At 40.4% G+C, this 12,552-nt stretch overlaps 1 protein-coding gene across 6 annotated transcripts in view; it reads left to right on the forward strand.

Annotated features, from left to right (window-relative positions):
* Nucleotides 1–12,552, forward strand: part of nlgn1 (neuroligin 1) — a 399,579-nt gene that overhangs the window by 108,854 nt on the left and 278,173 nt on the right. For 4 of the 6 annotated variants that reach the window (XM_067432056.1, XM_067432055.1, XM_067432059.1 and 1 more), the window contains exons 2-3: nt 3,175–3,999; nt 4,462–4,521. In XM_067432056.1, the coding sequence (XP_067288157.1) occupies nt 3,504–3,999; nt 4,462–4,521 (556 nt within the window). In that variant the 5' untranslated portion in view covers nt 3,175–3,503. The remainder of the gene's footprint in view (nt 1–3,174; nt 4,000–4,461; nt 4,522–12,552) is intronic. The other 2 variants (XM_067432057.1, XM_067432060.1) reach the window with 1 other exon arrangement.

Raw genomic sequence — 12,552 nt, forward strand, 5'->3', positions numbered from 1 at the left:
TTAATGTGTCACAGTGCATCAGACTCTTGTGCATATGAGGTTATGTAGCCGCAGACCAATCAGAGTGCTCATGATGACCCCTGTCCACCGGCGAAAGCGCATACAATGAGCATGCGTGCTTTGGAAGAAGGTCATCTGAGTCTCATTGTCTTTGACATCCCGTGAACAGCCATGTACGTGCGCACCATTTACCTAGGGGAGTGACGGCACCAGGATGCGCTGTGGATCGACGACAAGCCAGTTTAGGGAGTTTGATGCCCTGGGCAATGTTCTGCTGGCAAACCTTGGGTGCGGTTATCAATGTGGACATAAATTTGACGCGTCACCTACCTAGACACTGTTTCAGACCAGGTACACCCCTTCATGACCCTGTTGTTCCCTCTCAATGAACTCTTTCAGCAGGGCAGTACACCCTGTGACTCTACACACATTGTTCAGGAATGGTTTGAGGAACATGATGAAGGGTTCAAGGTGTTGCCCTGGCCTCCAAATTTCCCAGATCTCAATCCAATCGAGCATCTGTGGGATGTGCCGGACCAACAAGTTTTATCCATGGCAGCTCCACCTCGCAACCTACAGGACTTTTAGAATCTGCTGCTAACGTCTTAATGGACACCACAGAACACCTTCAGGGGTCTGGCAGAGCCCATGCCTTGCGGGCCGGCACTGTTTTTGCAGCAAGCGGATGAACCAACAGCATATTAAATTACCGCCAGACATGGAATGGTATTTTTTTTTTCTCTCTCTGTGCTCCTATTGTAAAAATCTCCTAGGCGATTTTATAGGCTCATTAACAATACAGTACACAATCAATGCAGTGGATTTCTCATCTTGCGTCTGTGTTTATCTGTTCGTCGAATTATGCGATGGAACAGACTGTTTTGCATCTTTTTGAAGCCTGTCATTGATAGGCTACCGTCAATAGGAGCAATTTGTTTTGAAATATGAAGTGAGGGGAGTAGAAATGTCAACTGGGCCACATTGAGATTGACTAATCATGGATAAATAAAACACTTGAGTTAACACATTCAGGTTTGCAGAATGGGGTTTGCTTTAGACACGGTGCTCTGCAAGACTGAACTTTCAAGAACAGTGTGATATAGGATGTAACCAAATATTCATATTGTATGTGACCGTTTTAAAATTGGTCACTGAAAATAAAATATTCATGCCTATTAGTTGTTGGAAAAGTAGGAGACCATTGTGATCTATTTTAAGTTACGGGCCTGCTACTAAAACCCTACAGTGACTTGTTTGAAAACCTTTGCATTGAATAAAATGCTAGCAGTTTCTGGTTCGCCACTAACAAAATGCAAAATGGAAATGTTATTACTGAAATCAGTCCATTTTATTACAGTAGATTAGACCTCGGGGCCACATATTGTGATCAGACAGAACGGAGGCTCTTTAAGCATTGTCTGTGGACGCCATTATATGGCGGGTAAAAGAAAGGTCAGTTCCAGCAATTCCATTCAGCCTTGTCTGCTCCCGGTCTGGCTGTGTGGCACTCAGTCCGGATCTACTGACTCATTCCAGGGCTAGTCATCATGAATGATCTGGTTGTTGGAGGTAGTGGGCAGTGGAGTCTGTGTGTGGTGGTACAGTAGTACTCAAGACAAATGCCCTATTATAGTGGAACATAAACCCTATTGTAGAGCCGTGGAAGCAGAGGTGCTTTTCTCATTTACAGCACTGAGCGAAAGCCTGTTCTGAATCCGCCCGTCACAGCGTCCACTGGGGAAGACTCGCCCATGGTTATAAATGAACCTCTATTCCTTATTAAGACGTGTGTTCTGGGGGATCTAAATATAGTTTTTGCACATTTGCAAGGTTGTCTCAGATCGGTGAGTTGAGGAAGTGAGGATGATGCATTAAATGGATGTGTAGGGTTTTTTTGTGCTGCCGTTTGTTCTTTACTCATGTTTTCACCACACTCTAGTGAGTTCTTGATGTGATGTGTTTGGATCTTTGCAGTAATGGAAATGAAGAGCTATTGTCTAAACCAACGATGATAACAACAGGACATTTTGTTGATTACTTTGTTTAAACTCGATGACATTACTTTTTTTTTTTCTAGGTCTCTTTATTAAAATGCAAAAAATCCCATTCATATAGATATATTATTTAGTATGAAGAACATGTTTTTAATATATAAAGATTTTAAATAAAAAATGACAAGAAAATAAAGAAAGGGAAACCTTAAGTAGTTTGTATTAGTTACAATATTTTATTTAACAGTGAAGCAGTTTTTTTTAAATATTCAAACTGTAATTCATTTATAAAGACACACACACACACACACACACACACACACACACACACACACACACACACACACACACACACACACACACACACACACACACACACACACACACACACACACACACAGTACTCTCTCTCTCTCTCTCTCTCTCTCTCTCTCTCTCTCTCTCTCTCTATATATATATATATGTATATAGTCAAACCAATATTTATTTACACACCTTAAATATTTTACATCTCACATTATACATTTTTTTTCTTCACTATAGTTCACAAATTCATCTTGATAATGTCCAATAACTTGGATAGAAATGTATGTGATGGATTACAACTAACCAATCAGCTGTCAGCTGTTAAATTTAAGTACACAATTAGATAATACCAATTTAGGCCAATATTTGTGTGTGTGTGTGTGTGTGTGTGTGTGTGTGTGTGTGTGTGTGTGTGTGTGTGTGTGTGTGTGTGTGTGTGTGTGTGTGTGTATTTTCCACCAAATTACAGTGATGTGGAGAAAAGACATATATTTATAAAATAGGAAATAGAAAAACTCCAGAGTGTAAAATCTGTTTCTGAATTAATAATGCACAATATTTGTAATAAATAAATAAAGTTTTACTATGTATGACTCCCCCCTGACAAAGTGATTTTCAATACTGTGTTTTAAGTACTGCTTTATTATAGAATCACTTCAGCCTATAAGTGTATTGGAGAAGTATTTGATTTGCCGTTGGCCAAGATTCCTCTCATCTGACTCGATGGGTCTGTATGATAGATGCTGTGTCATGTTGGTGAGCTGTGATCCTAGAACATTTTGCTTGATAACAGGGACACAAGATCACAGATGCCAATAAAGCTCCGTTCTCCCATCTGCTTCGCCACTAATTTCTTTTTCTTTTTTTTCCCCAACAGGATATAGACCAACCACTGCACGGGCTTGATTTATCTGTGGACAACCTGCCGCAAATGCCTCCCCCACCCCTGCCCCGCACGTAGCCAGGATGGAAAGCTACGTTGTCAATAGGATGGGACCTGACGAATAGCTGGCTTCCTGATGAAGATGTTGCTTGGATCCGTTTTTAAATCCATGTGGGAATACTTGCCATGCAAAGAGGCTTTGAGATTTTTGACAGCTTTGCTCTTGGAACGTCCGGCATTTTGGGTTTGATCGTTTCTTTTGCGTGAGTGGATATAAACTACTGACGCTGCTGTTAGCGGGACTAGCGCGAAGAGGATTGAGCATGCCCTTACAACGACCAAACCGCCTAGGTGGCGTCTGGAGGGCCATGTGTCCACGGCTAGGCCTCAGTGCTGGCCTGGACCTTTCGTTCTTGTGTTGGATATTAGGCTTAACCCTGCACGCCCAGCTCGCTGCCTTGCAAAAACTGGACGAGACGGACCCCATTGTCACTACGACTTACGGCAAACTGCGGGGATTCAAAAAAGAACTCAACAATGAGATCCTGGGGCCTGTCATCCAGTTCCTGGGGGTTCCCTACGCAGCACCTCCAACGGGCGAAAGGCGCTTCCAACCGCCCGAGCCCCCGATTTCGTGGTCAGAAATCCGCAACGCGACTCAGTTTGCCCCCGTTTGTCCCCAAACCCTGCTGGAGGGCAGGCTACCGGACGTTATGCTGCCGGTTTGGTTCACCAACAGTATTGAAGTGGTGTCGTCCTACGTACAGGACCAGAGCGAGGACTGCTTATTCTTAAACATATACGTGCCAACAGAGGATGGTGAGTTTATGTGCGGGCAGGACGGAGAGACCCGTCTTTGTCATCTCACTGTGTCAGTTTACTCCGTGCAGAATGTAGTGAGTGCAGCAGAAAAAGAAAAAAAAGCATGATCTCTGCATGCCCAATGCATGCCGCTGCTTAACGTGTGAGTGTGCGTGTGAGTGAGGCTGTATGTGTGTCCTAACCTTCCCACCATCCCCTGCACATGCAAATCTTTCTGTGTGCTGCAGCACGTCCATTTTAGGTGGTTGGTTTTCCCCCTTTACTTGTAATACAAACACACACTTCAGTGTAAACAGCCCATAATATTGAAGCATAAAAGGGGGACATTTTTTGCAGATCATGATGATTTAAGTCAGTTAAACTCTACTCTTCCTCTTTCAGTCAAGTTGTGCTGTTGCATGCTCCTGATGTCCATAATGGACTCCCATGTTATTTTTTAGTCTTCTATTCATTTTGCAGTAAAAAGAATATCCAAGGAATGTGCCAGAAAACCCGGCAAGAAAATTTGTAGAAAAGGAGGTATGTATCCACCGACATAAAACCCAAAAGAGAACAGGCAAAGATCTCCCCCAGTCTCTACAACACCAGTCCAGATCTGGACTCTCTGAGGTCGCATGTCAGAGAAGAAACCATAATTGATTCCCACCATGAAGAGTCAACCGGGGAGACCGAGCCGTCTCTTAAATCAGATGGGCACACTTTGAACTTGCAGAGTCTAATCTCAATTAAAAGAGATGCTATCTGGATTTCATTGGCTTACACTGGCTGTATTGATCACAGCTTCATCAAGATAATGTCTGTAGCTCCCCCACCCTGACGTACCCTACACTGGCACCTGCAGGCATTGGGTTTGGTGACAGCTCATCTCATATAAAGTATCCGGTTAATTCGGCCTTCCTGGCAACAAGAGCTATCATAAAACGTTCCAGCTGGAGATCTTCTGCTGGTCAAACGTCCTGTTTCGTTGGCATACAGTGGTTAAAGGGATAGTTCAATAAAAATAGGTCATCGTTTTATTGACGTTCTTCAAATGTTCCAAATATTTTGAAGAATGTTTGAACTTTTTTGGTCCCTACACTAAGGGTGCTTTCACACTTGGTTCGATTGCCTGGACCAAACCGAGTTTGATTGCTCGCCCCTCCCCCTGCCTCCGCTGGACTGTGTTCATATTATATTATTTGGGTCTGAACCGGGGGTCGTTTGCGTCATCAAAGCAGCAGTTGTTTACCTGGTTGCTTAGTAACGACAGCGAGCGTAAAGACGGCGAAATGCATAACGTTGCTCCCGTCACTTTTATATATATATTTTTTTGAACCGTTGGTTTTGTTACCAGAGCTTCAATACGTGATGACACTTGTGTCTATCTGCCGCGAATGTACGGCAAATGCTCCAAAAAAACGCAGAAGACGAGCAGAAATGAGATCTACAGCTCTCTGCTTGCAGTACGTCAGTCACGCTAATCAGGTAAATGAGGGAAACACAAATTTTTTTATCAAATCATACGTCATTAAAAGCGGTTCACTTCCGCATTTAGTACGATTGCGTTGAGTTCATGAACCGAACCCCAGACCACTTTTTTAAGTGGACTCTGGTACGGTTGTTCGGTGCGCATCCAAGTTCGGAAGACCACGTTCACGTCATCCAAACGAAGCGAACTCTGACGTCACTCGAACCCGGGTGCGCACCAAAAGTGCTAGTGTGAAAGCACCCTGAAAGTCAGTGGGGTCCAAAACCACCAACCATATTTGGAATGACATGAGGGTGGGTAAAGATTGACATCCTTTTCTTTTTTTGGGTGAACTATCCCTTTAAGGCAGGGGTGTCCAACCTTGGTCCTGGAGGGCTAGCACCCTGCATATTTTAGCTCCAACCTGAATCAAACACACCTGAACCAGCTAATTATGGTGTTCAGAGCTGCTTGATGATTACAGAAAGGTGTGTTGGAGCAGGGTTGGTACTGAAATCTGCGGGACGGTAGCCCTCCAGGAGCAGGGTTGGCTTAAGGCTTCAACATACTCCGCAAGAACAGAGAAAAAAAGTTCTCGCTCCCAGGGCTGCGAGAACAAAATGACGTCATTTTGTTCTCGCAGCCTTGGTTTGGGAGTTCTCGCAGCTTGTTCTCGACACATCGCCTGAGCAGAACTTTTTTCTTGCGGGTGTCCGAGAACTATTGTGTGATTGGTCAGAGATTTAAAGTGGGCGTGGTTAATGCGGAGAAACGCAGATGATCAGCACCTGCTTTTCTCATGAAGTATGGCATGTACTGCCAGAACGAACTTTGTTCTTGTTCTTGCCACCTCGAGAAAACGAACACATTTCTTTGTTCTCGCAGAGTATGTTCCAAGCTTTAGACCGCTGCTTTAAGGTGACTCATCCGTCATTTCACTGCAGATGAAGGCTGAATGATTTTTTTACATTTTGGAAATCAAATCAACATTGTTATTCTGTTTAAACTTGCTTACTTTTCCGAGCTTGTTGAATTTCAGTGTTGATTTAACAGTTGATTTTCAATCACTGTTGAGCATTTTTGACTGACTGCCAGCTGGGGAACTAATTTTCATCTGCGTTAATCTACGGGACAAACCAAAGCAAAGCCAACACCTATCCATTCAATTAAATAAATAAATAAATGCCAGCTAAAAATGAAGGCCAGTGAGGGAACAGATAGCATCTTGCTCTGAGTTTATCATGAATGTTTAGAAAATGTTGTGAACATGCTGCCATTGTGACATCTCTAATGTTTGCAGTTCAAGCCATGTTTCCAGCATGCTCTATAATAAGACCCACCATCACCGCAACTGGGATTGCTTAAATGGAAAAAAAGAACAGTTGTCTCTGGGAAAAATAGTGGAGGCGTTTTCTAATAAAATTGCTATGTTAGATGGAGTGGTTTTGAGAGGCGCGAGTGAGGAATTTGCTCAGATTGAGAATTTCTGGGTAAATGATGTAAAAGCCCTTCTCTTTAGCTATGAACATTACATCTGATTCACGTCTAGTGAGATAGTTTATGTACCATTAGATCAATTTTTTGCTTGAGTTGTGTCTACTATAAGACTAATTTTCAATGATACGTGTTTTTGTGAACAAATTTCATTTCCATTTAGGCTCCTCACATGCTGCTTTGGAAAATTAGTGCTTTGTGAGTTCTCATGGGGGGAAATACAGCGATGAGATTTCATTTTTGGACCCCTAGCTCATGTTTTAATTGGTTTTGAAAATCACACCTCTACGTTTAATACTTTTAATGGAAACCTTTGGTGCCTAATTGCATTTACACTTCTGATAAGAGTGGCGTTTAATGGTTTTAGCAGTGTTGTCTCGATATCTTTGTGAAATAACTACCTTAAAACGCAGTTAACGGACACTGCAACGTTACTAAATCAAGGGCGTTACTGTCAAGGGGCGATGTAAAGACATTAGGTTTTTACCGCATTGCACGCTGCCGCATAAATCAGAATATTTGTTGATAAAAAGACAACAGATTACACCACGGTAAGCTATTAAAAATTCATTCAGAGCTTGTAACATTAATGAAAATTTAATAGTGCTGGTTTTCATTTCTAGTGCGACACTGTCTGATGATATTTAGCTGCGTCACAAGAATCAAGTGTCCGTCAATAAGCTCTCTCGTGCTCTTACTGTCCCAGTTTTGTAATGGTTGATGGTAGTCCTAAGGGAAGTGCGAGGCTTGCTTCGCGCCAAGACAGGAATGGATTTGCAGCCCCAGTGCTTCGCTTTCCATATTTTTTTTTTTCTGTTCCATCTCAGTTTTTTGCACCCTCCCTTGAGAGGGTCTGCAAAACCCGAGCTGAAATCCGCCTCGTCTTGGCTGGGTGAATGGTGCGCGGAGGTGCCAGGGTTAGAGGCGAGGGTGGAGATGAGCACTGACGTCTGTTTGTATTGAGGCCGGGGGTGGTGCTCGCCGAAACTCTGGGAGAAACTTGATCATCTTGGCAGGGCGTAGAGTTAGAGGTGTGAGAAAGCGAGGCTGAGTTTGTGTCTGTAAGTAAGAGGTTTGTCACACTTGTTTTGGAGGCGTGCGGTAGATGGCGGAGCGTGGGCGGAAAGAGCCGCTGTGTGACAGAGCAACAGGATTCCTCTGGTTCAGGGTTGTCCAAATCTCAAAGGAAATCAGATTGGAATCGTACATACATGCGGCGGTCAGAATAACCTGGGCTTCGCTATAACTCGCTGTGACTTAAATCAAATTTCTCTCCGTGGGATATGCAATGTTTTGAAAGTCAGTCTATTGACAAAAGTGTAGATTCTGGTAATATTGCATGTGGTGATGTAGTTTTGCAAGTCTTTTATAGGAACATTATTTATTATATAAATTATAATGGTGGATTTCAATCCTGGGGCTTTGGTAATAGTGTTTTCAAGTGCTGATTGTAGATAAAAATGTCTATATATGTTCTGTACTTGCAAAGAACACCTTACCTTTTCTTATTTGGTTCATATTTTTAAGAATGATTAACTAAACTGACATTTTCTGTATAATTTTAGTGGCGCTTGTAGGTAAGGATCTTGTCGCTATCATGGTAGGGCAATGTGGGTATTTACTAGGGTATTGTGGGTAGTTTAAAAAGCCCCCAAATATAGGTCTTTATAGGTAAACCCTGACATTACATGTCCATATATATATATATATATATATATATATATATATATATATATATATATATATATATATATATATATATATCCTGAATATGTCCTGAATAAGATATTATATATATTATATATTTTTTACATATAGCCCATAAGACAAAAAATGGCTGAATTTATTAAAATGACCCAGTTCAAAAGTTTATGAACCATTGATTCTTGTGTGTCGTTCCCTGTATGATCCACAGAGTCGTTGAGACTCCGGGTTTTTGAGTCCCTTGTTTGTCCTGAGCAGTTAAACGGCCCAATGTTCTTCAGAAAAATCATACAAGAAGAACCATCAAAAAAACAAACAAAAAAAAAACAGCCGTGGATTATCCAGGAAACAACATAAATGACAAACTTTTGAATGGTCATTTTTATAAATTCTAATGGAAAATGTAAAGATGTTTTTATGTAAAACATTTTATTCAGGACAGCACTAAATAATAATATAAAAAAAGTGTCTGTGTGTGTGTGTGTGTGTGTGTGTGTGTGTGTGTGTGTGTGTGTGTGTGTGTGTGTGTGTGTGTGTGTGTGTGTGTGTGTGTGTGTGTGTGTGTGTGTGTGTGTGTGTGTGTGTGACTTTCAATGAGGTACATCACGTGAAAACTCAGTTAATTGAATTGTAGGTAACAAATTCAATCATGAAATAATATTTATTTTATCTGTATAGACACACTTAGGATTCGGGACTCTTAAAATATTTAGTTGTGACTTTATTTCAGTGCTTTAATCCTCTCAGTAGTTTAAATATTTTTAAAAACATTACATATTATTTAAATTATTAATATTTATTTTCTATGAAATAATATTTATTTTATATATTTGAATTATATACACACACACACACACACACACACACACACACACACACACACACACACACACACACACACACACACACACACACACACACACACACACACATTCACATATTTGTTGATGATCAGAACACATGAAATAAGGGTATCATCCGTCTCTAAAACAAAAGGTTAGCAAACTCTACTAATTAACAAATCATTACTAGTCATTTGCTGTATACATGATGCTTTAGAGCCGTTATATGGGTGGGCACAAAAATTAATCCTATGCATCTCCGTTCTATCTTAGCATGCATTTTAATAGGCTTTCTTTAGCAGTCCCAGCGTTCTGACTCACAATCTATTTGTTCAGACTCTATTTGAATATTGAATGTGTGTGTAGGCGTGGGACGGAGTAATATTACTGTAGGTTATGCTTTTCACCATTGTTTCAGAATAATTTTCTGCTCACTGTGCTTTTGTATGAATTTCCTGTGTGACATGAGGGCCATGTTGTGTAGGTGATAATGTCTCAGTTTGAATCAATAATGAGGGAACCGTTTTACCATGACTGATGAATACTAACAACAGACTGCTGGATCATTTTGCATCAGAGAAAATCCAAATTTAATCACCGATTCAGTCCCACTCATGCACACTCATCCTCTGCCTTTACCACATCATTTTCAAAAAAGCAATCAGCAGTCTATTGCAGTCTAAAAAAGAGTCATGAACTGCATTTTTTAAATTTATTTTATAATGTTCTCTGAGGTCCACTTATAATGGTAATAAAGATTTTTACATCAAAACAAGCATCCTAATTTAATACGATATTTGCTATCTTGTTTTTAACCCTTTCTTTTAAACACTCCATTTTGATATTACCACTTGTAAGTAAACATGCACTGCTATGATTGGGTAACCGGTTTGCATATTAAATTGACATCTCCACCATTACATGTTAAATTGTTTTGAAAATGTTAATATCTCGTTGCATAGTTTAAACATTTGCCTACAGTGTGAAACATGTATGCATATTGCTTTATAAGTCTTGGCTGTGGCAAATAAAGTTTTTTATGGCATACAGTGCCATACGCGGAAAAAAAAAAAAACTTTCCGAAACGTATTTGAATCCTGAAGGAGTGTATTTGGCTCAGAAAGTCCTAATTGTTGTTGTTGTTGTTTTTTTTTTGTTTTTTTTGTGGACATGTTTAGAATGAGAATCCAACTCTATAACAGTGTAAATAAGTCCATAAATACGTGATGTCTTCCGTATTCGAGAAACCAATGCATTAACCCCATAAATGTGGACGCAAAGGAAAGAACAGCACACCACAACTATTCACAGTTTGACTGCAGTACTACAGCACTACAGTATAAATACAGTATAAATTCATATAATCAGACATGGAAATAGTGACACATGGTACAAACATACCATGTCGTATCCAATGTAGCTGGCTCTTTTTGAAAAGAATCTGCAGTAAATAAAGTAAACAAACAGTGTCTTACTGACACTCTCTGACTGGAACTTTCATTGAAAATAAAGTTCATCCATGCTTTTTTAATGTACGGATCACATGGGTGGCAATGCAAAGACCATATCTTGTCATCCTCACAGGCATCTCTATCATTTTGTTGCTGGAGAAGTCCTGTGTTTTTGGTGTCACTGGTACCTCATGAAATGCACAAATTAGGGCCGGGGCTAAAAAGGCAAAGATGTAGAAGTAGGCATTGATCCTCTTCGGTAGAGACGGTCTTTCGGCACACTATGACACAATAATGAGCTTTTTTCTAAGCTTTGAGTTGTAAAATTCAAAAGTCTTTCTCAGATGACCCCTTTAAACTGCCCTTACCAGATGTCTGGAAAACCAGGGATAGTTCACCCAAAAATGAGATTCTTCTTTTAGACGGATACAATCAGTTATATTAAAAAAAAATGTCTTGCTATTCAAAGCATAATGACAGTGAATGGCAGCCCAAAATTTGTAGACCAAAAAAGTGCATCCATCCATTATAAAAGTAATCGACACGGCTCCAGGGGGTTAAACAAGTCCTTCTGAAGCGAACCGATGGGTTTTTGTAAGAAAAACATCCATAATTAACACATTATAGAGTAAAATATGTAGCTTCCGGTGGGCTGCCTTCTGTATTCAACTAACGAAGGACGCTATCCTCTGTCAACTCAGAATGTTGGTAACAGTTGGTGGACCCCATTGACTCTCATAGTAGGAAATAAAAATACTATGGAAGTCAATGCTACCGTCAACTGCCTGGTTACCAACATTCTTTAAAATGTATTCTTTTGTGTTCAACAGAAGAAAGAAACTCATTCAGGTTTAGAACAACAAGACGGTGAGTAAAGGATGATAACATTTTCATTTTTGGGGGGAACTGTCCCTTTAAGCAACCATCAAAAATTCAAATGCAAATCTGAGTACACCTGATTTAACATGAGTAATGGCGGTCATTAATCTTGCATTGATAGAAACGGTTCATCGTGTACGTTGATAAAACAATTCTCAGTTTCACTCAAAGTCAGTCATCACAGTAGTAGATCATGACAAACTCCTAAAACCTCCCCATGGACATATGAGATATACTATTCGTGATTTTTAATCCTAAAGAGGGGGAACTAAATAAAGACATGCATGTAATAATGCAGTAAGCATTAAGTAAACTAAAGCTGAGACAGATAATTTGTTCCAACCTGGCACTCTCTATATTTAGATTTCCAGTAGATTTGGGATTTCTGGTTGTATTAGTGGGATTAGGATAATTTAGTTCTTGGCTGTTTTGCTGATTTATGACTCGTACCTCGTCCTAATTTTTTCGGTTCTTAAATTCCCACCCGCCCCCGGCGGAAAATGTCACTATGTCCTTTATGTTTTGGCACAAATGTATTGCTTATTTAAAGGAAAATGTTGTAAAACTATAAGAAGAAGTACAAAAACAACATTTCAACTGATGGTGTTGCGTACGTCAGCTCTAAAGCCGTTGGTCTGAACCGAAAAATTCCTGTGCTAAGTGTAGTGCCAAGTTGCGTTAATTACAGTTTATGCTAAAATGGAGCGTATTAGAGGAAACAGACTGGCGTGTG

The sequence above is a fragment of the Pseudorasbora parva genome, chromosome 22, assembly GCF_024679245.1.
Source record: "Pseudorasbora parva isolate DD20220531a chromosome 22, ASM2467924v1, whole genome shotgun sequence".
Classification (NCBI taxonomy): Eukaryota; Metazoa; Chordata; class Actinopteri; order Cypriniformes; family Gobionidae; genus Pseudorasbora; species Pseudorasbora parva.